Source organism: Callorhinchus milii, unplaced genomic scaffold (assembly GCF_018977255.1).
Source record: "Callorhinchus milii isolate IMCB2004 unplaced genomic scaffold, IMCB_Cmil_1.0 Scaffold1, whole genome shotgun sequence".
Classification (NCBI taxonomy): domain Eukaryota; kingdom Metazoa; phylum Chordata; class Chondrichthyes; order Chimaeriformes; family Callorhinchidae; genus Callorhinchus; species Callorhinchus milii.
This window is the reverse complement of record NW_024704742.1, coordinates 21,316,649-21,341,972: the sequence shown is the minus strand read 5'-3', so window position 1 is coordinate 21,341,972 and position 25,324 is coordinate 21,316,649. Positions and strand designations below refer to the sequence as shown.

Here is a 25,324-nt window from a genome sequence, read left to right as displayed (position 1 = left end):
CACGTTAAGCGCTCCAAGAAGCTGTTCAGTGTGAAGGGCGCTATATAACTGCATGTTGTTGTTCCACAGAATCACCGCAACATGCTGACTGTAACCATGATTCAGTACAAATCTCTCTGTTTAGCATCTCATCCAACAATGCAGTATTCTCCCAGTGCTGAAGTGTCAGCCTCGACTATGTCAAGTCTCTAAACGGAGTTTGAATCCACAGCTTACTGATCTAGAGGGAACGGTTGTATTAGCAACTGAGTGAAACAGACACCTGTTCCTGGGATGCTATTCTGCACGGGGGATGATTATAAAACTCAAGTTGTTGTTTTTGTGAAACCAAAGCAATTAACGTATTGAAAATACACGTACAGAGCATAAAGAAGATCTTGATGATGTGGGAAAGAACGAATAGACTCATTTTGTCTCTGCACAAAGAATCTTCTATTGAGGCAGGCAATGGCTGATCTGATCAGAGCTGTTGACACATTCTCCTGGCACTTAGTGCTTGCACCCAAAGTTATTGACAAACATTAAGATCATTGAAAGGGTTTGGTATCTGGATCAAAGAGAAGACCATTAACAGATGGTCTTTTTCTCGCTTTGTTTGTGATCTGAAGTCTAGATCTGCAATCTGCAATCAGCTTGAAAGAGGGATGTCATTTAATACTTGAATCTGAGCATATCAAATGTTGCTGAGCTTTGAGGTGAAATGCATCTTGCGTTTCCTTATTAAGAAGATGTGAAGATAAATTTCCCTTGTGGCTTCCTGTAGCTCAGTGATTAGAGCACTCGCCTCGCAAACAAGAGACCTGGGTTTGATTCCTGGCAGGGTGAAACCTTGGGCAAGTTTCCTTACTCCACACTCCTCTGTTTACTTAACAGTAAGCAGCAATCTGGTTGTTAGTCATTTGGCTGCTGTGTTTCGCCCACAAAATATACAGTCAATTCACTTTACAGTACATTCTGTGAGGCACTTTGAGATGTCTCGAAGACGTGATAAGGCGCTATATCAAATGCAAGGATTATTATTATTATAAAGGCCATCATCAGTTAAGTACTTTAAAAACGGTTGATTAAATTGAGCATGGCATTTCTCTGGGGTATCGTTCATCCAAACTGATCTTGTATGATGCCCCAGGTTCCTGACTGGCTTGGTGAGGTGGACTGCATCCGTGGATGCTGCCAGTGCTTGAGGTGCGGAGGATCTCCGTAGTTCTCAAAAAAAACTGAAAACTAGCTTCAAAATTAAGGTTGTGTTTAAGAATTACCAAAGTCTGCATGCTCTGAAATAAACAGAGTAAATCTAGACCTCTCTGAATCAGGAAGTACAGAATACACACACACATAATATTGAAAGAGATGTTACACACATTGTGGATTACAAATTGCAATCAGCAATTACAGTGTGTATTTTGTAGGGTCGCCTACAAAATACACAGTTACGGCACTTTACAGTAAATCCCGAGAAGTGTTTTGAGTCCTTCTGTTGTGAAAGGAGCTGTATCAAATGCAAAGATTATTATTAATCCCCTAATAAGAGGATCGCAGTAAAAATCTCTTCTAAATATGTCAACAATGTAAATCACATTCTATATTCCATGTGGACTGTTGTTAAATTGATTAATTATGAAGCTAATTTGGCATCAAGTTGATACATGAGACTTGGGACTTCACAATAAATTATTCAAGACAGACCAGACCGATTTGTAAACTGCATGTAAATTTTGGGGATCGCTGGTCTGCTTCCTGAATCCTAAATGAGGTTGAATTACGGAGCATTATGTTACATTCAAGATCTAGCCAATGCTGCCAAACAATGAGACACAAGGGACAGAATTGACAGCCAATGTATTTGACATGTGTCTGTGCCCCAGTATTTTCATGTAAGAAAACACATTGTTGTTATGCAGAATATGGTACAAAAGGCAAAAGAAAATGCTCAGCAGGTTTCTGTGGAGGCCGTTGAAAAGAATTGTCAGTCTTCTCATCCCCAGCATCCGTTGACTGATTATTTATTTTGGTGTTTGTTTAAATATGTTCGTAGTTGAATTATATGGATAATAACCAAATACTATTTTTATGCAACAAACCGGATTTACTATGTAGCATCCTTCATTCAGGGCAGATCAGGGAGCAGTTATGCAGTTACAGGGCTGAACGCCAATCAAGGGACAAGGGAAGGGTTGAGGAGACCACGGTTGAGGGGGATCGTATTTTGCAAACCAAATCTAGAAAGACATGTATTAAAAAAAATGAATTCGCCACGATTCTTGATGCTGGCCATACTGGAGAAGCTTGTTGGATTAACGGCTGTATTTCTCTGATGAGTGTATCTATTTAGAATGTTATTGTTCTTTCTCAGTTTGTTGCTGAACTCAAAACAGGCCAAATTTGGCCCCAGGAACGCAATTCCTCATCTGGGAACTGTCCCAGGAAATCGGGGATGTCTGGTCACCCTTTACAGTAGGCGCAGTCGAACAGGAAGTTCTTCAGATAAGATTTAAAGACAGATGAAAAGCAGGTGAAGCAGAGTGATTGAGCAGGGAGTTCTAGAGGTTGGGCGCGTACGAGCTGAAGACATGGCCACTGATGGTGGTGTGGAGGGGCTGGAGGATGTGCAGCGGGTCCATGTTAGTTAAGAGAAATTAATGAGTAGAGGAATGGGGTCCATGCAGTTCAGTGAGGTAGGAAGGTGAAGGGATTTGTATGTGAAGGTGACGATCTTGACATCAATCCACGTTCTGTATTTATCTGCAATCCATAATGTAAAGTGTCTGAATTCCTGGTGCCTGTTAGGAGTTGGATCGGCCTCTCCCTCCTTAACGATTTGCCTCTCTCTCCAGAATGAAAAAGTTTCAGTATCATAGTGAGGACGTGATACCTAAATTGCAGTCACAGAGGTACATTTGGAGAGGTACAGAGAGAGGGAGCAAGTCGGAAGGAGTCCCCGATGGAGCACCAGAGAATGGGGGGCAGAATGGCTGAAAACCTTCCATAGATGATAGATTAGATAGAGTGGGCAACATCAAGTTTGTTTGTCAAATGCTGATCACACAGTGCATGTGTATTCCCTGGGTCCATTTTGTAAAATGTACTAAGCGCATAATTTCTGAACCAGAGAGACTTGATACAAGTTAGCCTCCGGCTGAGTTCCCTTTGCTTAAATCTGCAAGTCCCTGAGAACTCTGCTCGTCTCCAGAATGACATCTTCATGCTAATCTCTGCTGGTATGTGAATCGTTTTAGCTGTCATGAGACTAATATTTAGCTTCAACAGGGAAGTAGACAAGCTGATGAGTAAACTCTTTAGCAAACAGACAGGCATCTGGTGCTAGCAATATTCGCATATATCAGGTACAGTGCACTCTTCTGAAGATGATTATTTCACTCTGAGTGTTCCAGGCACTGGGGTTGTTAACATGGCTAAACTGCTGCCCCCCTATTTTGAGGTAAGTTATAGGCAAGGCAGGGCACCGAACGGGTCGCAGGGCACAAACTATGATGTGTAGTAATATGCTCTAATGCAGTCAGTTATGTTATACAACAAATATCTCACGCCACCATCTGGGTATTAGCCTCGATTAGGACAAAGATTCTTTGTGGAAAACATTTCAGCTCTATTTAGAATGTGGTTTTTTTTTCTGTTTCTCAAGGTGCGAGGATTAAACACTTCTACAGGTGTAAGCAGCCTGTGGGCTTTTCGTGTGAAATCAAAGCATGATGTTAGGTGTGGCACAAAAAGAAATGCAGCTTCATTCTGTTCAAAGGATAAAGCATAAATATTTAGGGATCCCCAAGTGCAGCCGAATCCCAGCACACAAATTATTGTGGAGCTAATTGATACTGTGTTCAATGCAGGGATTTATGTGCTGACTTTAATAAGAAGTGTAAGGTTAGAAAGTGCAGCGTATAATAACAAGACATCTAATCAGCCTGGATCACAGTCAAACGGCAAGTGAAATGCCACAGGGCTGTTTTAATCCTTCGCACTCGGTTGCTCCAGGTTAAGTGCTCCCAGGAATTTGTTGTTTATGTGCCATTTGGGCAGACTGATCGATTTTTACCATAGGAGTGTTGTGTTTGTGAGGTTTCTCCCTCAATTCAGGAATTAAAGATCAAATGAACTGGACACACTTGGGGAACGAGGGTGTTGGAGTTTTAAACTTTTAAAACATTTGCCAAGCTTTGTTTATTTGTGTGCAAATAGTAAATAAATCTGAACTATCGACAGGCAAAATTATGAGGATACTTAAAACTGACTTTTAATCAAACCCCATTAAGATCAACGTAGCCCTGGTTTTCTGGTTCCGAGCTTTAACATAATGTTGTAATGACAATAGAAGAGGTTAGCCACTGTTATGATGCTCTTCAGGATACACAGTCATGTATGGTGAGGGTGTACTGCCACCTCATTGTATACCAGAAATGTGGCGCAGTTCTGGCTTCCACTACATAGCTCTTTTATAAGGCAGTTTGATTTCAAGGCCCCAAAGCACCACGTTATACCAGGATGCAATTGTGTAAGTCAGGCCAGTGACAAGGTGACTGCAGGCAAGGTCAGTGCAAAACAAAATCAGTCCGGGTTCCCTCTTCTAATCACTGTCTGTGACTGCTGCTGGAAAATGTGTGATCACAGGCAGAGGACAGGATTGGGTTCAGCTATGACACCCCCATGGACAAATACTCAATTGATACCAATGGCCATTTGGGAAAGGTACTGGAGAGAAACTGACACCCAAAAATCCTCACTCCAGTACCTTCAAGATATGCAGGAGGAATATGTTGCGTGCCAGCCTGGCACAGTTGGTAGTACTCCTGCCTCTGAGTTACAAGGTTGTGGGTTCAAGTCCCATATCCCGATTTGGAACTCACATTGTCTAAGCTGACACTCAAATGCAGTGCTGGGGGTATGTTGGAGATGTCGTCCATTGGGTGAGAGTTAAAACAAAGTCCCATCTGCCTGTTCAGGTGGATGTTAAAAATCCCATGGCACTATTCGAAAAGAGAAGTAAGGTGCAAGAGTTGATTGAGACAGTCACAGAATTGAAGCAGATGCTTTTTTGAAACAGTCCAATGCCTACGATAGTCTTGGCTGTGTGCCTCTTCTTCCCAGTGATCAGTACAACTGATTTGGGCAAAATGTGAGCAATATTTATAGTTTATTGCTGCTGTGGAAACTCAGCGAGGTGCAATAAAATCCCTGTTGTGGAGCTTTCCGTCAGCTCTGATGGCTCCTTTATCTGTGCGGTCTTTTGCCTCGGAACCGGTTTAAAGTGTAGAAACTGCTTCCCACTCAGTTTGGGGGCCCTCAGCACTGATCGGGTTATTAAGAAGGTAGTTAATATAAATCAGTCAGAAATGTGAACAGCCTACACTTAACAGAGTTGGAAGGAGGCCAGCTATTTAGGCAAATAATATCATGCCTTGGAATTACTATTTTGCCATCACACGTGGTGTTCAGGGCTCTATGCCTCAGCCAGCAAGTGACAACAGCTATTTTGACTTGTGGGAGCTGAAATTCTACTATATTTAGCCTGAAAGACCATTAATTGTGTCCTAAAATTTAAATTGTTGGTAATTCTTGAATTCAGTTTGGAAGCTCTATCTGTTTAAGGTATGAGAAAATCAGCTTCCAAATTTAAGATTGAATTCAACAAATGTCCCGTCCCACAGTTCTTCGCAAAAATACATTTGAAAATAAAAAGGCTCACAGGCTAACAATAGCTGGAATTTCAAGCCGATAGTAGCCTCAGGAATGGGCTGTGCTTTCAAGGCCATTTGTCCTTTTTTNGTTAAAATCCTGTGAAGCATTTTGAGACACCTTGGGGACGTGATAAGGTGCTGTATCCAATGCAAAGATTAATAATAATAATAATCCTTGCATTTGATATGGTGCTTTTCACGTCTTCGAGACATCTCAAAGTGCTTCACAGAATAGACTATAAAGTGAATTGACTGTATATTTGTCGGCGAAACGCGGCAGCCAATTGTGCACAGCAGTGCCCCACAAACAGTTGCGGATTGAAAATGACCAACTTATTATTGTGTTTTGTTTTTGGAGGGATTATTATTTATTATTATAAGACATTGTGGTGTCCACAGAGGCATTCTTGACAGCCATCATCCCCTTCACTCCCAGTGTTTTATTCTGAACTGCTCAAGGCTGTCCCTTATACAACAGGCAACAGGATCATCACACCTCAAACTGCCATCAGAGATATAGCCATTGCTTTCAAATCTGTGTGGGTTATAAATACAGACAGTGTCTCTGCATCAAAAAACGTATGTTTTCTAAGCGCACCCTGATAGCTGGGAAGCAATGTCGCTTTACAATCATCCACACCCATTCTTATCTTGTTGAATTAAAATGGTACTCCATTTTGATAGCCTAGAAACACTGCATTTTAATTCCTAAGTTGATAAACAAACTAAAAATAAATTTTCTCTATAAATTTGCAGAGATAATTAGAATATTGCATGCAACCTCGCCTCCAGAGATCATTGGGATGTCTCTTAATAGAAGCTTATTTTCTTTGTTGCCAGCCAGTGGCTGGGAGATGTGGCTTTGTTGTCTCTTTGAACCATTTCTTTTTGTTGTGGCACAATCTGTGACACCCAATAGGACGGCCACTCCCTTGTCAGCTTCAGGATGGGTGCTACTGCCTTCAGGGCATCACATTCACAAAAACCATTCTTATTCACCTGTGTCTTCTCAGCGTTACAGAACCCTATTATAAAGGAATGCAAGGTGCTTGGATTGGTTTCAACTGGAAGGACCCACTTTGGACCTCAACCAGAAACAGTCCAAAGTATTAGTCCCAATGGGGCTTTGCATCCAAACTTCAATAAGAAATTAATTTCCTTGTGCAGAGGAGTGTTAGGGTGTGGAATTTATTACCATTGCTTATTGTGGATGAATCAATTGAATCATTCCAAAAGAAAAACTTGAGAGGGAAAATCATTAAGGGAAAGAGCTGGACAGTTGAAGTTGGATTAATAAAAAGATGGCTAAAAAAAAACCTGAGGTAGCAATGCTACAGCCATGATGAAAGCCATGGTGGCTTTTTTTTTATCCTTGCATTTGATATAGCGCTTTTCACGTCGGGAGGACGTCCCAAAGCGCTTGCTTTCTGTGCTGATCCTTTCTGTGTCATCATGTTTGAGACCCGTTGTGAACGGAGCTATACAAAATGTAAGGATTAGTATAATTATATCCCTTGAATCCATTTAGCTACATTTTAATCACCGATGCTGTTTAATTACTCTGCACAGAACCTGCTTTCTACTTTGGAGACATGGAGTATCAGGTGGAGGAGAGTGCTGGCTATGTGGAGGTGCGGGTCTGGAGGACAGGAACAGACCTATCGAAGACTGCGACTGTCACTGTGCGTTCTCGCAAAACAGAACCCATGTCAGCGGAAGGTATGTCAAAGGCACCCCCTCAAATCAGCAACTAAGATTTTTTTTAATAAGCAGATTACAATTTCCATACTCAGTTTGTAGCCGCAATTGCTCCTTGCGGTGTGTCCTCCAGGGTATCAGTGTGGTCTAATTTATCGATTCATAAAAGGATTCACAAGTTGCATAATTTGCAGAGACCTGAATGTGTCTCAGGCTGAATGCTGCTGCTGTGTGTGTGTGTGTGTCTGTGTGGAATGGGGTTCTTATTTCTAATTTTTGTGATGCTGGATTACAGGCAGAGGCTCCCAGGGTCCTCAGCAGATGGGTGTCCAAGCTGAGTTCCCATGGGTTAGAGGAATCAAACACGAGTTCTTGCAGAATTTGTTATTGTTATTTCTGAATTCCTTTTTTTCAAATTGGTCACCAATGGTCCAGATTCCATTATAATTAAATGATAACAATAGTTATTATTTACACTTGTGAGATCTTAAGGGAACCTTATGAGAAACTAGCTTTAAAATGAAGTCTATATTTTGTAGGAGTTTGCATATTAAGTGGAAGCCAACTTCAAAATTGAGATTTTTTCCAAATTCTGGGTGCTGTGAAATGCTAAGAAAACGGTGTGGATCTCTTAGACCCAGGTAGAATTTCTATGTTTGTAACCGTTTGAAGGAGAGCAGATGATGCCATACTGGAAGGTTATGAAACAATGTGTTTTTTTTCCTCTCTTTCTCAAGCTGGTGTGGACTATGTTGGAATCAGCCGAAACCTGGACTTTGCGCCGGGTGTCACCATGCAAACATTCCGGGTCACGGTGCTGGATGACCTGGGTCAGCCTATCCTGGAGGGACCGGAGACCTTTGAGTTGGTGCTACGCATGCCCATGAACTCAGTGCTCGGGGAACCCAGCAAGACGGCTGTCACTATCAACGACTCAATTTCTGACCGTAAGTTTGTTTTGTAGGAGCTGCTGTCCTTCAGATGAGACATGAAATTGCGGTCCGGTCCGCCTGTTCGTGTGGATGTTAAAAGATCCCATGGCAGTATTCGAAAAGAGAAGGGCGTTTCTCCCGGTTTGCTGGTTAGCAATTCCCCCAAAATAAAATTGGTCATTCACTTCACGCGGGACATTGCTGTGCGCAAAATGATTGCTGCGTTCACCCACAAATACACAAACACTCCACAGTAAATCCTGTGAGGCGGTTTGAGACATCCTCCTTATGTGAAAGGCACAATACCACATGTAAGTATTATTATAACCAGAAAGACCTCTGTGGGGGGAGTGTGGAGTGGAAGGGGGAGAGGGGGAGGATCTGAATCGGGCGGTTGGTCGACTCTCAAAGTTAATGTGGCAAAGCAGGTGACCTCTTCCTTTTTCTTGTGCGTTCACAGTGCCTAAGGCGCAGTTCAGGGACGCTCACTATGCCGGGAGTGAACAGGCTGGTCAAATCACCGCTCTGGTTTACCGCAGCGGTGACATCAGCTACAAGTCCACGGTACGCTGTTACACACGCCAGGGCACAGCCGAAGTCATGAGTGATTACGAGGAAAGGCCGAACACCGATGATTCCATCATAACTTTCCTGCCTGGTAAGCAATCGACCTTGACATGAGGAAGCTCCTTCAAACTGTGGGAATTTGGTCCAGTACAATTCATGTCATAAGGTTATGGGCAGTGGGTTCTTCCCCGCTCCCCATTCAATGTTTAATGAAGGTTTATGGAAGTTCCTCTTTACTCGTTGCAGAGATGTTGATGGCACATGCTTACTTCAGGAAGTTCCCATTACAAGACAACATCATCGAAGTTGCTTCGCTTGCAATTCAAATGAAATGAATGTGGAGTCCCGTAGCTCAGTGGTTAGAGCACTCGCTTTGCAAGCGAGAGACCTAAGTTCAATTCCAGGCAGGGCAAAACCTTGGGCAAGTTTCCTTACTCCACACGCCTAATAATAATCCCTCCAAAACCAAAAATAATAATAAAATTGGTCATTTTCAATCTACGACTGTTTGTGGGACATTGCTGTGCGCAATTGGCTGCCGCGTCCGCCCACAAATATACAGTCAATTTACTTTACAGTGTGTTCTGTGAAGCGCTTTGGGACGTCCTCCCGACGTGAAAAGCGCTATATCAAATGCAAGGATTATTATTATTAAAACCAGCTTCAAAGTTAAGATTTGTAGGAAGAATTTGTCCGATCTTAAATTTAAAAACTAAATGGTCTCACCAGCTAAATCTAGGTGGAATTTCAGGCCTTGAGTCTTTGGAGGTGGTGCTCCTGACACTTTCAACTGTATGGAACTGCACGTGAGCAAAAGAAATAAGACTTAAAGTGGACAAAAAAGAAATGGACGGATATCTGTAACCATGTCTGTAACCATCATAATTGCTATGATAGGGACATGGATGGTTAAAGGCCTAAGGGTTGGGGAGTCGGCAAAAACTTTTAAGTGTTTTACAACTGACATCTGCACCCTGAGATTGGGTTACATTGCTCACTGCTGCCTGTAACATGCCCGGCTTCATTCCTTTTGAGGGCTTTTAATTCACTTTGGGGGATTATATTTTTGCCATTGACACCTGTCAGCAATGCATCATGCTCTTTATGGAAGAGGATGCGCTTATCAGTGGGTATTTCCAATTTGCATCTCCTGTTACTTAAGCAGTACAGTACTCCTTGTCTGATCATGTAAATACACTGGAGGAGGTAAAAAACACTTGTTGGAAAAGCAGGAACAAGCACCTCAGGATATACAGTGCACCTCCATTAGAGAACCTCATGTATGTCACATCAAGTTACGGGACCTCAACTCTGGGACATCATTTACACTGTATTTTCCCAACAGGGCTCTTAAGTTTCCATTTTGCTGTAAGATCAAGTGATCCCTGCGGATTTGTATTGCAGCTCATTTCTGATGCCTTGAGACTCAAACAGCTGCAAAGTCAGCCTGGCTCATTGGTAGCATCTCTCACTCCTGGGTAAGAAGGTTGTGGGTTCAAGCCCCATCTTGGGATTTGGAATCAGATCATCGAAGATGACACACCAATGCAATACTGGGGGTTTGCTGCGTTGTTGGAGGTGCCATCCTTTGGATGAGACGTAAAACCAAGGTCCCGACTGCCTGTTCAGGTGGATGTTAAAGAGTTTGTGGGACATTGCTATGCGCAATTGGTGCCGCAAAACACAATCACTCCACTTCACAATATATCTTGTGAAGCACTTTCGGACATCCTTCCAACGTGAAAGGTGCTATACCAAATGCAAGGATTATTATTATTATTAATAATGCTGGGATTCTCCTCAGCAATGTTCTGCTCAAACCTTAAACTGGGGTTACTTAAATATTACCAAGGCTGTGTTTTGTGTAATGTCAGGGATGTTTGACACTGAGATTTGACTGATGCCTTTTGCTTGTTACCCAGGGGAGATTGAGAAGCCCTGCATCGTCACTCTTGTGGATGATACCATTTATGAGGAAGAGGAAGAGTTCCGTCTGGTACTCGGATCCGCCAATAGTCAGTCGCTGTTCGGTGCTTCTGTGGGAGAACAGAACGAAACACTGATAAAGATCACAGATGAAGGAGATAGTAGGTTCACAACCTAACGGATCAATAGAACTTGGCAGATTTCTGAAAGCGAATAACACATTAAAGAGAGAAATGTAACGTCACCTTTCATTTTTTTTAATAGAGCCCATCATAAAATTCTCTGAAACAAAATACAGCATTCAGGAGCCTCAAGAACCGGGTGAGGTGGCGGTTGTGATAATCCCAGTGCTGCGTCTGGGCGATGCATCAAAAGTCTCCATTGTACGAGTTCACACCAAAGATGGCTCAGCCACCTCTGGTGAAGACTATAACCCGCTCTCTGAAGGTGAGTCTACTGCTGATAAACATTGGGAAGCTACATAGGATCGCCTAACCCTTTTCGCATCCTTTATACGTCTCAGTCCTTCCAGAACTCATCTGGTCCTGTCCTCTTGCTCCAAAAGTGTGGACAGTGATGGGATGGGTTATTTTGTGCTCTATAGGAAGTATTTCTTTCTGATGTGAAGGAATCTTTCCTCTGTTGTTTAAGATCTGGGGATCATCTGCAGATAGGTCTGAAGGTGAGGTACAGAATGATGCTACGTACAGTATCTATAAGTTAGAGACCTTGCCTCTGAGTCAGAAGATTAGCACTCTCGCCTCCGCGTTAGAAGGTTGACCATGTCCAAGCGGTGGTAATTTGCTATTCTCCTCATCACTCTGTGCACTGGAGCAAAGAGACTGAGAATAATTACTTCTGAAGGTGTTTGAGGTTTCGATGCAAAAAAGTCCTATAAATATGCAAATTCTTCCTTATTCTGCCCATGCACCCCTTGTCGTGCTATACCAAATGTGAGGATTCCTATTTTTAATAATATGGCCGCTACAGATCGGTAACAAACCCGAGGATAAGGATTTAGTGCCAATTTGTTTAGAAAGGGAATAACATTTCTGTGACATTTTCTAGATATCGAGTTTAAAGAAGGTGAAAGTGAGCATGTGATAGAGATCGAAGTTATGTACGACGGAGAGCGGGAGATGAGAGAAGCTTTCACTGTCCACCTGAAGCCTGATGAGAACATGGTGGCTGAAACCCAGGTACTACTTCACTCCTCACAGTGGATAAACATCCCCACACCCGTTATTCCTAATCACTGACAGCAAAGGGTCATATTTTCTACCCAAAAAATAGTCCTGTTGTAACTTTTTTTATCTCCTCCAATTTTTCTCCCTTCCGCCTCTCCTGACTCTTGAATTTCCTTTTTGCCTTCTATTGGTATACGTCACAGCCAAACTGCATCCCCACCCCCACACACACTGTGTGTGAGGTCGCAGAGGTAGGAGGGAGCAAGGCCATGGAGGGCTTTGAAAGTGAGGACTCGGATCTTGAACTGTATCCTCTGTGTGATGGGAAACCAGAGGATGGGGGTGATAGGGTCACGGAGCCTGGTGCGGGAGAGGACATGCACTGCAAAGTACTGGATGATCTGCAGCCTATGGGGGGAGGAGTTGGGGAGGCCGAGTGTCATTTACCTGCATTTTCTTGATCTCCTCATGCATCGTGCTGAGACATTAACCTGTCCATGTCTTTGCAGACGTTGATTGACTGGTTGCACATTTCTGGTATTCTCTGAGTTTGTATTAGATTACAAGCGTCTGCAGGTTTTGTTTTATTTGTAGAATGAAACATGTCCTTCACTTTATCTTAAGATACCAGTGGAGCAGTTGCTGTGAGGGTCACGTCCGTGTGTCTTTTGTTGGGTGATAGCGACTGTTTTTTCTCTCAGATGAGCAAAGCGATTGTGTACATTGAAGAAATGGACAGTGTGGCAGATGTCACCTTTCCAGCAGTCCCTCAGGTGGCCTCGCTCCTGCTGTACGACGATACTGCCAAAGTGAAAGACTCACCACATCCACCCACGGGCTACCCCGTTACCTGTGTGACGGTAAGAGCTACTGAGATTGTGTTTGGTGCCATCGTTATTGAAAATGCGATAGAGAAAGGGAATCAGAAACTGCCCTCTAGGCCCGAAGGGAGTTCTGTCCGTGTCTTGACCAACAATCCCCCAAATAAAATCACTCCTCGGCTGTTGCTGTACACAAATTGGCTGCCATGTTTGCCCAAAAGGATACAGTCACTACACTTTACAGTGCATCTTGTGAAGTGTATTGGGATGTCTCAATGACACGATGTGACCATATACCAAATTAGTTTTTTATAAATTCTACCAAGATTCAGTTTGTCAGACCGTGTTGCCTTAACATTTCTGATCATGCCTCAATTGTGTTGAAAAGTTTTGAATTCTGTCTTGTAACAATCCTTGCATTTCATATTGTGCCTTATCGTGTCGTTAAGATGGCTCAAAGCGTTTCACAGAATATATTGTAAAGTGGATTCACTGTGTATTTTGTGGGTGAAACGTGGCAGCCATTTTTTTAATAAGCAAGCCAGTTTTCTGAAGTTCTTAAAGTCCCGTCTTCCACAACTCGGCTAAATTTAAGAGTTTTCCATAAGTAAATTAAATCTTAAATTTAAGCAAAGCTTAAATCTTAAAACAAACTATCGTTTTTTGGGCAATGATTAGGTGGAATTTTAGCCCTTTTTTCACTGCGTGAACCACTAAAAGTATTCTAATCCCAATCTCTTGCTCATAATAAAATATTAGTTTAATATTTTACACAGTCTTAAATTTCAAGACAACATAGTCTTACACGCTAAGGCTAAGGCAATATCATGGTGAAATAAAAAGTGCTTGTTGCAAAAGGGCAGTGTAAATGGGACTTTGGATCAGCCTTTTTTGGAAACCCATCACCAAGTGTCAGACACTGGCTGTCAAAAAAAATGATTCAAAGTGCCACTTGTGCTGCCCTTTTCGCAAACGTAAAGCTGCACCAGGTGAAGTGCCCATGGTTATAAAGTGATCTCCTGCAGGGAGCTCCATATATGTCACACTGCCCACCTGGCTCCAACCCAGGATTTCATCTTAGTTGAGTTCTGGTGAGTCCTTGTTCTCTGGGTGTGGATGAGGGATGATTTCCCCAACTGTCTTACTCAGCTCGGGACCTGTGTGAACGATGTTAATGCTCGAGGATTGATACTTTCTCACAGAGGAGTCACAGTTCCAGTCTAATTCCCAGGCTGTTGTAATTATGAAGACAGAATTGGTTGGTGGTTTTCATTGGATTTTAGTTAACAGTGATCACAGATATTCACGTCCCACATCATCAGCTCCATATCGCTTCCTATCACTTCATTTTGGTTGTTCTTTATGGCATTATTTATGGTGGCTAATGATAGTGGTAACGAATTTCTTTCTCCGTTGGCAGGCCTGCAATCCCAAGTACTCAGACTTTGATAAAACTGGGTCCATCTGCACTGCAGAGAATATCAATGATACACTCTCCCAGTATCGCTGGCTGGTCAGTGCTCCGAGCGGCCTGGATGGTGTGACCAGCCCCATGCGTGAAGTGGACTCTAACACGTTCTTCAGCAGCACAAAGACCATCACTCTGGACTCTATCTACTTCCAGGCAGGCTCCCGGGTGCAGTGTGCGGCCCGTGCATTCACTGCTAATGGAGAGGCCGGTCTGGAGCTTCTTAGTCCTATTGTTACTATCAGCAAACAGGATGGTGAGCAGCCAGGCACAAAAATAACACTCCTTACATTGCAGACCAGCTTGTGATCTCCAGGATTCCCCTCTTTCTCATTACTCAGTGTGTTTATGTTAACGGCATATTACCACCTGTTGTTTGCCAACAACAGTGACCTATTGACCTGTTTTAATGGAATTTCCTTTTGAAAGATTACATTTTCCAGCATTAATCGGTAGCGGGGAGTAAATTTGGTCTTGGTGTAAAGGTGCAATTGCAACTCATGGATTGGAAATTGTAATTCTGGCTCGGGGATCGGGAGCTGTAATACTAATTTTTTCACACTTTTTAAGCCTTCAAATGATGTGATCTACCAGAAACTGTATTCCTCACGACCTCATAATAGTCCATTATTATAAATTCCTCCTGAATGTACATTGGTGAACATTGCACAAAGCACATGAGTGGTGCTACCAGTTACACCCACATTTTCTGGTTGCTAAGGACAATCCATTTCCAACTCTGCTAAACCAAAGTCAGAACCTATTGAGTTGAACCCCTCATCCAACAACATCACTGCTAAACACTAAAAACATGTGTGCATAGCTCCTCTGCGGCAAATGCATAATTTAATATTGAGGTTATTTAAAAGCAAACGGGGGCAAATACCTGAAATGTGCTGAAATGAGAAGTTCAGAACTGTGCCCACATCAATCCATGAATGAGGGAAGAGAAGAGATTAGAGAGGTATGGGAGGGGGATTGGGAGATAGGATTAGGATGGATGGAGACTTGTGTACAGTATAAGTCCCGCACCACAGATAAATTGGGCCAAATGGCTGGTTTTGGTGCTGTACAGTCTATGTAATTCTATATGTAATTCTATGTAATTCTATATCCTTTGGAAAGCAGTTTCTTGCAGCTCTTAAAAAAAATCCATCTTCCAAATTGAGATGACCTGAAGAATTTTCCAAATTCTGCATCATTTTATACTTAAAGGCACAATGGTTTTTGTGGCTAAGACTGGAAGTTGGGACCAAAGATAATACTGAGACCAAAGTCCTCGGAATCCATTATTATGATGTCCTCCTGAGTGTAAATTGGTTCACTGAGCATATTTATTTTAGGGCAACAAATAAAATAACTAAAGGCTGTGCTTGTGTATTAGTGTCTATTGTGTTTTCAGCAAAGAATAGGATTCTGTAGATGCTTCATATACTGGCTCAGGATCTGAATCGCTTTGGGTGTTGTGCTTCCAGGTCTGTGCCAGTCCCGAGTGCCCGGTGTGGTTGGTGCGGAACCTTTCTCTGCAAAGCTGCGCTACACCGGAGCAGAAGACCCTGACTATCCCAACCTGATCAAGCTGACTGTGACCATGCCGCACATGGATGGTACGTGTATCTTAACGGTGGTGATGTCAGGCCCTCAATTTATTCTTGATTTAAACCAGCAGCATAGAAATCTGCAACATAGAAAGTGCTACTTGTTTATCCCTTTCCTCATACCCCTTTATATTCTCCCTTTTCTTTTTAATTGCCTCTTCAAAGCTGTTATGGATTGTGCCTCAACCAGTTCCAGGTGCGACATTCCATGTCTGTATAAAAAAACACATCTCCTCTAAATTGGTAATGATTGTTCATACACATATGTATAACATATACATATATCAGCTCCTCTGTTGGGCCAAGGAAAGTCCAACGAACAGGCGGAGAGCAGGATGTCAGCTGCAAAACAGCCTTTTCAGACCTTCGGAATCACGTTTATTTCCTGATTTATTTTTCGCTGAATGTCATTGGAATCTCACGATTTCATTCGCAAAAGTGGAAGTCCGGATTAATGCAATGACGTTTCTGTCTTCATATCCATTAACTCAGCGCAATCCATCATGTAGCAAAATAGACTTAAATTGGTTAACACAAATATCAAATTGTCTGGCAACCTAACTTCCCTTGTGAAATTGGCTGCCTTTGAGCTCTAGGCTTTGGTACAATTTCTGAATGTCTGTAGTTGGACACCTATATTTCATACTACTTTTGGACAACATTTCGACAGTTTATTTTATATTTCAGGCATGCTCCCTGTCATCTCCACCAGGCCAATGTCCAACTTTGAGTTGACCCTAAGCCCAGATGGTACCCGAGTTGGCAATCACAAATGCTCAAATCTTTTGGACTATAATGAAATCACGACTCGTTACGGCTTCCTTACTGAAGCAACCAAGAACCCCGAGGTGATTGGTGAAACCTCTCCGTACCAATACAGCACCGCTCTGCGCTCCGCAAGCACTCTGCGCTTTTACCGCAACCTCAATCTGGAAGCGTGTCTCTGGGAGTTCACCAGCTATTATGATATGTCTGAACTTCTAACAGACTGTGGAGGCAACATTGGAACAGATGGACAGGTAAGATGAATCACCTTATACCTTATTGCTAATCAGGTACTAATAATAATATTAATAATAACAATCCTTATTTGTATTAAAATGTAAGGTGATTGTCAAAAGTCCCTACATTTTGAAAGCTTATTTCTGTACTTAAAAAGAACCGGCTTCCAAATTAATACTGAATTCAAAAATTTCCACAATTGTTTGCGAGCTTACATTTTAAAACAAAATAGACATTCATTAAATGGAATTTCAGCCCTCAGGTTTTCCTCCACATGAGCCACCTAACCGAGTTGTACTCCCCTGCTCACTTTCCGTATGCTTCTTCTTTTTCCAAGCATCTGCTTTCCTTTCAAAAGAACCTGTGGTTGTGAATGCAGCTTGTGTGAGAAATAGACCATGTGAAGGAAAATGTGAGGTATTGTGATTGTCACCAGCCTCAGAGTGCCAGGTTTCTCCTGATCGCTACACCTTCCCGCGCCTCTCCTCCTTTGTGTAGATGAGGATGATATTATCTTTAACTGTGATTCTCTTCATGATGGAAAAGGTGCCAACTATCACTCTGAGTCGTGCATGTGAAGAATGGCCAGTTGAGCGAGGTATCAGATTGTGCCTGGCTACCTTGGTGTAAAGAAAAAAGGAATCCGACACCTTCAACAAAAGTGGAGGGAGCAAATTAGCAGAGAGGAAAAAGGAACATGATTCTCTGATGGCAGTGATCTGAGCTGCAATAATCCTGCCCCCCGCCCCTCCCTTTACAGGTCCTAATGTGATCACCACTTGATTTGCAGGTTCTGAACCTGGTCCAGTCTTACGTAACCCTGCGTGTGCCTCTCTACGTCTCCTACATCTTCCATTCCCCTGTGGCGGTGGGTGGCTGGCAGCACTTTGATCTGACGTCAGAGTTGAAGCTCACCTTTGTGTACGACACTGCCATCCTGTGGAACGATGGTGTCGGCAGCCCTCCAGAAGCAGAACTCCAAGGTGAGGTGGAATATAATCCCTTTGGTTGCTCTACCACAGAGCACCAGGACCTTGGGCTCATTTATGTTCATTTTCATGTCACCTACCGAATAATGTTAGTGTATGTGTGCTCTTCATCCAGCAAACTAGGCAGGAGCTTTCAAAGTATTATATTCATGGTTTCTAGGTGTAAGGTCTTAATATTGGCTAAGGCGCTGGGAGGATGTAGCCTGATTGAGATCAAATGGTCTGAGAGCCCTTATGAACCTTCTTTGTGATTGTATAAGATAAGCCAGGGTCTCCAGTATTTCAGCACCTTATCTAAATGTAATTTGATCAGTAGTCAGATGTTTACAATTACATTTATGTCGTGTCTTTCACGTTGGGAGGACTTCCCAAAGCGCTGAACAGTGCTGGCTGGGCATCTGAGCTGGGGGTGGGAGCAGAGGGGTGGAGAGGGGAAGGATGCCCAAAATGTGGTCGAAGAGGTAGGTCATGAAATAGACCTTGAAGAGGTGAGTGAAGCAGTCAGTCAGAGGGACTCCGGGATGGAGTTATAGAGAGTGGGGCAGAAAGGTTGAAAGCCCACTTGCTGATAATGGTGAGGGGTAGGGTGGGGGACATGAAGGAGGCTGTGTTTGCTGAGTGAAGGAAGGGCCAGGTCGGTACAGTTGTGCAGGTCACAGAGCTAGATGAGGCGAGACTGGAGGGATTCAGAGGTAAGAACAAGTATCTTGAACTTGATCCGCTAGTGGATGAGGAAGGAGACAATGAGCAAGCGAGAATGGGGGTGATAGGTTTGCATTTAATATCTAGGATCTACCTCACTAAGCACTTGCGGTGCTTAACTGACAAGTTTCTCAGTAAGTGGTAAATTGTCCTCTTAAGTTAAAGAGAGTGTTTCACTGTTTGGTGCAGGTGCCTTGTACCCAACCAGCATGAGAATCAATGAGGAGGGACGACTAGTGGTAAACTTCAAGACAGAAGTGCGATTCCGAGGGCAGTTTGTCATGTCTCACCCCGGTAAGTAACCCATTTTAATTAATTAAAGTAAATGCATTTTAGTTCATGACATCTGTAAAATAATTGTTGCAGGTATTAATATCATGAGACATATGCCACACCTAGAGACATAAAGTAACACAGTAACACACTGACAGCTTCAATAACTTGCTGCTGAAGTGGGTTCTGATGTTCATGTGCTTGCAATTGCTGCTGGCCTTGTAACAGGTGTGCTGTCCTCTGCCGCAGGTACTTCACTGGCCTCAATGGTGATGTCTGCTGATCACCCTGGCCTCACCTTCACTCTGAGCCTTGTTCGCAGTGAACCGTCCTACAAACAGCCAGCACAGCAGTGGAGTTTCATCTCTGACTTTGCGGTAAGCCACTAGTCCCAGTTCAAACTTGCCAATTTCTTTCTTATCATTCCCCACCCCCCAATTCCTTGTGTATTTCCCATCATATTTCTGATTTCAAATCAGTCCATGCCACTTGTCTGGTCCCTTGTTTCACTCCTTTCTTGTTATTTGAATTTTCTTCCTCTCCCTCTTTGTCTGCAGTCCTGCCCCATGCTCTTTTCTGAACCTTTTCTGCGTTATATAAAAGAGCCAACTGTGCATGTGCAAGTGGTAGTGCTACCAGGAGCCTGGGCATGTTGGCTCACATTCTGGGACCATGCCAGCAGTGGGATATTCATATAAAATTGAACGTACTGATGTACCTAACATGTAAATTATAAATCAGGTGTCAACCACTCTTCCTTCTGAGTCAGAAGGTTGAGGGTTCACATCCCACGTCATGACCTTGAACTCACAGCCTAAGCCGCCACTCAGCAGCAATACTGCAGCAGCACTGCATTGTCAGAGGTGCCATACTTTGGATGAGATGTTAAACCGAGCTTCCATCTGCCTGTTCAGTGAATGTTAGAGATCCCATATCAAGAGAATGGAGTTTCTCCCAGTGCCTTGGCCAACAATTCCCAAGATAAAATTGATTGTTCACTTACAGTTGTTTGTGGACATTATAATAATTGACTGAAATGGTCACTTACAAATACTCATTCACTCCAATTTACAGTGTATCCTATGAAGCTCTTCGAGGCATCCTCCTGACGTGAGATGCTATACCAAAGGATTATTCTTATTTATTATTGTTATAATACTCAGAGCTCTTGCCTATGTTTCCCACTCCTTAATTGAAGTGTTCCATCTAGTGGTCAAGAACGGGCACTCAGCAAAGGCAGTTGAGTCAAATTGGAACTGAGGGCAGAATTGGAATCCACAGTCCTGAAGGTTACAAGAACCTTTCAGGCCAAAACCACAGTTAGTGGTAAATTGACTCCTCAAAAGGGCTTGGGATTGTCATAAAATGGGGCATTGATTTGTGGGGAGTGTGAAAAAAATGACACAAGAATGTCTTCCCCCACCGCCCTCTCCAGCCACCATGGTTGAAGAGAAAGGTCTATAGACGGGACTTGAAGGAGACAAGAGAGGGGGTGATGTAGATGAATTGCGGGATTGTGTTCCAGAGTATGAGGGCAGTGATGCTGAATGTCCCACCGCCAATGGTGGGGCGGGAAGTGTGGGTGACCTGAAGCTGTCCAGTCGCCACCAAGTGGAGGGAGTGGACAGGCTGATATAGGGTTAGGAGGTCGCAGAGGTAGTGGGGGAGCAAGAGGCTCTTCTAGCATCTCCCTTACACTGCTGGGCAGGATACAAGGCAAGGCTCATCTTGACAGGTGACCTTCCACCCAACCTCGTCAGAGGACCACAAAGTTAAAGGTCCTGTTCTTTCACATTGGTCTGCTGCTCTGCACCAAAGATATAAAGTCAGTAATGGAGCAATTGCTAACCCAGAGATTTCTGTTCCAATTTCCAGCCTTTTCTGAGCTCCCTTTACTAGGTGTTTCGTCAAGTGTACTTGCTTATTTTATTACTTTCTTCACCCACTGAATCTCTTTGTGCTCCATACTTCCCTAGGTCCGGGATTACTCGGGGACATATACAGTGAAGCTTATCCCATGCAGTGCAGCCCTAACCAGGAATACAGCCTGCCAATCATCTGCAATCCTCGAGAGCCCATCACCTTTGACCTAGATATCCGATTCCAGCAGGTGGGATGCATTGCTAACTGCAGCTCCTCTAATGTACAATGTGATCTCGCTGACAAAGCTCTCATCGCTTCTGTCTGTTTTTGAACTCTTCCTAATAGGTGAGTGACCCAGTGGCTGCTGAGTTTAGCCTCAACACACAGATGGTCCTGCTGTCCAAGAGAGAGCTTTGGTTGTCTGACGGCTCAATGGGATTCGGAGAAGGAACGGATGTTGCCTTTTCGGAAGGTTTGGTGGCATTTCCTACTGTAGAGCCAGTGACACAACTGCACTGAACTGAACCACATTGACCTAAAATAGATTCCTTGCTTCTCACCCACTCCCACCGACACTCGCACACTTCATTTTGGTCAGTCAAGTATCAACAACAACAAGAACAACTTGCATTTATATAGCGCCCTCCATGCTAGGCGGCGTCTCAGAGCGCTTAACAATGGCATCTAACACATGCAGAAACCCATCACTGTGCTTAAGAATATCTAACCCACATTGAGAGTTCTATGCATGGACCCTGCTTACCATTCCCTGCAAGGAGGACAGTCACCAGCCTGCCAATTGTATGTGGCAGAGTATATGTGTGAGATAGGGTATGTAATATTTGAGTGTGACAGTATATGTGCCTGTTTGTGTGAAAGAATGTGTGATGTTGTGCGTGAGACTGCATGTGTGTATCTAACTGTATGCTATATTTTTAAGAAAGAGAGACTATGTGGCCATGTGCTTGTATGTGTGACAACATACAAGAAGTAAGACCCGCTGTAACCCACTGAACCAATAGTTTGCAAAATGTGCTGCAACTTAGTTAAGTGATACTCGATTTCGACCCTAATTTGTGTGTTGTTACGACTCCACTCAGGTTCTCTTGTGTACGGTCGGATTATGGTGGATCCTGTCCAGAACTTGGGTGACTCTTTCACCTGCAACATTGAAAAGGTCTTCCTGTGCACTGGTGCCGATGGATATGTTCCCAAATACAACCCAACAAACAATGAGTTTGGTTGCCTGGCTGACTCCATTTCTTTATTATACAGGTTCAAGATTCTGGTACGTATCATTCTGTCATTGGGGTTGGTGGTGGGGGGAGGGGTTGGGAAGGGTGCGAAAGGTGAAGATGCTATAGTTTAGCTGTCCATCAATACATAATGTCTTTCTTTGCTGCAGCAAAATAATTATTTCTGAATCTATACTTGGTGTGTCCTGAGAGTTGTTCTGTTTTCTCTCTTCGCAGGACAAAGCCCAGCCTGAGACCCAAGCCACAGGGTTTGGTAGTGTTCCCTTTGACGCCAAGTTGGCTATAGATGTACCGGATGCTCTATCGCTTGTCAAGCAGCCCGGCTCTGATGGCTTCAGCCTTGCATCTTCTCCCCTTTTCCAGGTGAATGTCTAAGATGGAGTCCTGTAGCTCAGTGGTTAGAGCACTCGCTTTGCAATGAGAGATCTGAGTTCAATTCCAGGCAGGTCAGGGCGAAACCTTGGGCAAGTTTCCTTACTCCACACAGAGCCTAATAATAATCCCTCCAAAAAAAAAACAATAATTAAATTGGTCATTTTCAATCTACGACTGTTTGTGGGACATTGCTGTGCGCAATTGGCTGCCGCGTTCGCCCACAAATATACAGTCAATTCACTTTACAGTGTGTTCTGTGAAGCGCTTTGGGACGTCCTCCCGACGTGAAAAGCGCTATATCAAATGCAAGGATTATTATTATTAAGATCAGCGCCCATGTTCTTAGGCCCTGTGGATTTCAGCAAGCGCTCTGTCACTGTTGTGAGCACGGAAAGTGGCCTCCATAGGCTTATACAGTCCAAATTTATACAGTGCCTTTTACGTCAAAAGGAAGTCCCAATGCTCTTGACTGCTGACTGGGCACTGAGGGGGTTGGGAGGTGAAAGATGACCGAAGGTTTGCTCGAAGAGACTATATGACTTGCCTAGTTAGACCAGTGTCTCCTCAATAAGTTCAGAATGGCCATTTTGGCACTCAGAAACATCCAGGAGGAATCCCAGATGGTGGCACCCAGGGTTTTCACTATGGATGTTACCATTGTTTAGAAGTTAGGACACATTTAAAAACACAGATTAACATTGTTCCTGAACTAAGGAACAATAGCAGCCCTTTTCTCCCCACTCTCTGGAACGTCCCTCCGACTCACTCCATCCTTCACCTCTTTCAAGGTCTGTCTCAAGATCTATGTCTTTGACCGTGCCTTCGGTCATCTTCCCCATCCACCACCACCCCCACCCCCTTGTCTTACATCCCCAACTCAGGTGTCAAGGCAGAATTGTTAAGCACCACGGTACATCCTTAACATGAAAGGAGCTTTATAAATAAATTTATGCTGATCCGTGTTCCGAATGTCTAGAATTTGACAAGTTGTTGAATTCACTCTTTGCAGCTGATTTTCTGTGGTTTGTTATTGGATATGCGTGTTGGGTATTTTTGCTTTGGGGGATGGGCCACAGTGAAGTTTCTAATGCTGTGTATTCCAACATTCCTATAAAAGAGATTGGAAACTTAGACGCCCCGCCCCTCCCCGACAGATACAATCAAATTATATCTTTCCAAATCCCCCTCCAGGTGGCAGCTGGCCGTGAGTGGTACATCCACATCATCTACACCGTGCGCTCCAAGGAAAATGCCAACCGAGGAATTGGGAAGAGGAGCCTGGATTATCTGCACCATTCGATGTCCTCCACAGGCCTCAGCCGCAGTCGTCGGGCGGCACCCCAGGCACCCGATGTTGCCCAAGAAATTGGAAAGGAGAAGAACAGAGGTACCAACATCCAGCACATAGCGCTGGACCGGGCTGATAAAATCGCCATCGCCCAGAAGGACTATCCACCCAGGGGTGAGCAGCACCAGAGGCCGCTGTTGTCTGCTGGCAGTGGAGAGTCGGAAGGCAGCCTCATGCCATTGTTGGGGGGAGCTGGCAGCCTGCTGCTCCTGGCTTGTCTGGCCATCATCGTGATCCTGCTGCTCAAGCGCAGGAACCACACTGACGGCAGGAAGCAGCCGGCGAGCGGGCAGCGAGCCGGCAGCAACGAGACGGTAACCACGAGGCAGAGCTGCAGCAGCGACAGCTCCGAGGTGTGACCGAGCCGGGAGCGGATCATCCCCCCCATCCGCACCTCATGCAAAAGACTCATGAACGGGGCAGGGAGAGAAAAAGAAAGGACAAATCTCCATGCTTTAACCTTAACCCACAACAGTACCTTGTCTTGAAACAGTCAGAGCCACAGGGAGAGAGGAAACAACTTGGGAGTGGAAGGGTTGGGGCGGTCTGGGTGGGGTATTTGCACAAGGCTTAAGTAGGGAAACCTTTAAACTTGTTGTCAAGGTGCATTTGGTGGCTGAGAACGACCCAAGTCAATGAATTTGAAAGTTATTTATGTTCAAAAGTTAACGTTCTCCTGCAGCATCGTGAGATTGTTCACTTAATGTTTTATACACGTTGCAGTCGGTTTCTTCTGTTTGGCGTGTATGATATTGAGCTGTCAGTCACAAAGTGTTGCCCTTTATTGGCAGCACCTTGGTGTTCTTTGACAACTATGAAACTGCTGCCACAATCTACACCAGCACACCTGGTGCTTTTTTTCCCAAGGGATTGTAATGTTTCTTTTTTAATTGTTATTTGAGCCTAGGATTATCAAAACACGTCGTAATACTTTATCACTTGTACAGAATTTAGTTGTTTTGCGTGCTTAGTTTCGTTTTTTTTTAAAAAGCTACTCATTATTTTCTTAGACTGGCAGGAAATGTTCGATGTTGCATTTATATTGCATTTGTGTGAATGGTATTGCTCCTAAAACCTCTTCCTTCCTGGTGGGATCAGGAGCAAGCCTCCAGTGTGAGGCGTGTTGCCTGAGCCCTCCCATTTATGCTGGACATTTGCCACTGAACCACAGCCAAAATCCTAATGATGCATCACCAAACTTTGTTATAAACACAGTGTTAGGCCTGATTTTGTAAAGGAACCCAGCAATGACAACACAAGGCAGAACAGAAGAATTAGCTGCTTTGGATTCCAGGTATTATGTCCACATAAGATACCTGGAAGAGCAAGCTAACTCCAGTATATCTTCCAGGTATTTATGGAAGGTAGATATAAGCAGTAGCAGTTTAGTGTTCCTTGTATATGAACATTAATCTATTGTAACATGGTACAGCTCTGTTTCTCTGTACATACATTGAGATGGTGGGAATCAAATGTCTTGCTTGATGCCCTTGGGGGAAAATTACTATTTTCTGACTATCTTATTCTGTCTTTTTACCATGGTGTATTTTACAGCGATCACTAAGAGTGGATAGAATTCCTTCTCCGTGGTTTTATATTGGGATTTCTAATTGTAGTGAAACGATT

At 43.7% G+C, this 25,324-nt stretch overlaps 1 protein-coding gene across 1 annotated transcript in view; it reads left to right on the top strand.

The window, feature by feature from the left end:
- The window catches only part of frem3 (Fras1 related extracellular matrix 3), an 85,490-nt gene extending 60,844 nt beyond the window's left edge, over positions 1-24,646 (top strand). The window contains 19 exon segments of the mRNA XM_007899218.2: positions 7,263-7,412; positions 8,129-8,338; positions 8,784-8,981; positions 10,813-10,977; positions 11,081-11,263; positions 11,885-12,015; positions 12,705-12,863; positions 14,245-14,548; positions 15,768-15,899; positions 16,578-16,909; positions 17,683-17,875; positions 18,773-18,877; positions 19,106-19,233; positions 20,833-20,878; positions 20,881-20,966; positions 21,065-21,191; positions 21,820-22,007; positions 22,192-22,338; positions 23,542-24,646. Coding sequence (XP_007897409.2) covers positions 7,263-7,412; positions 8,129-8,338; positions 8,784-8,981; positions 10,813-10,977; positions 11,081-11,263; positions 11,885-12,015; positions 12,705-12,863; positions 14,245-14,548; positions 15,768-15,899; positions 16,578-16,909; positions 17,683-17,875; positions 18,773-18,877; positions 19,106-19,233; positions 20,833-20,878; positions 20,881-20,966; positions 21,065-21,191; positions 21,820-22,007; positions 22,192-22,338; positions 23,542-24,057 — 3,500 coding nt within the window. The 3' untranslated portion in view covers positions 24,058-24,646.
- The last annotated feature ends 678 nt before the right edge of the window (positions 24,647-25,324 follow it).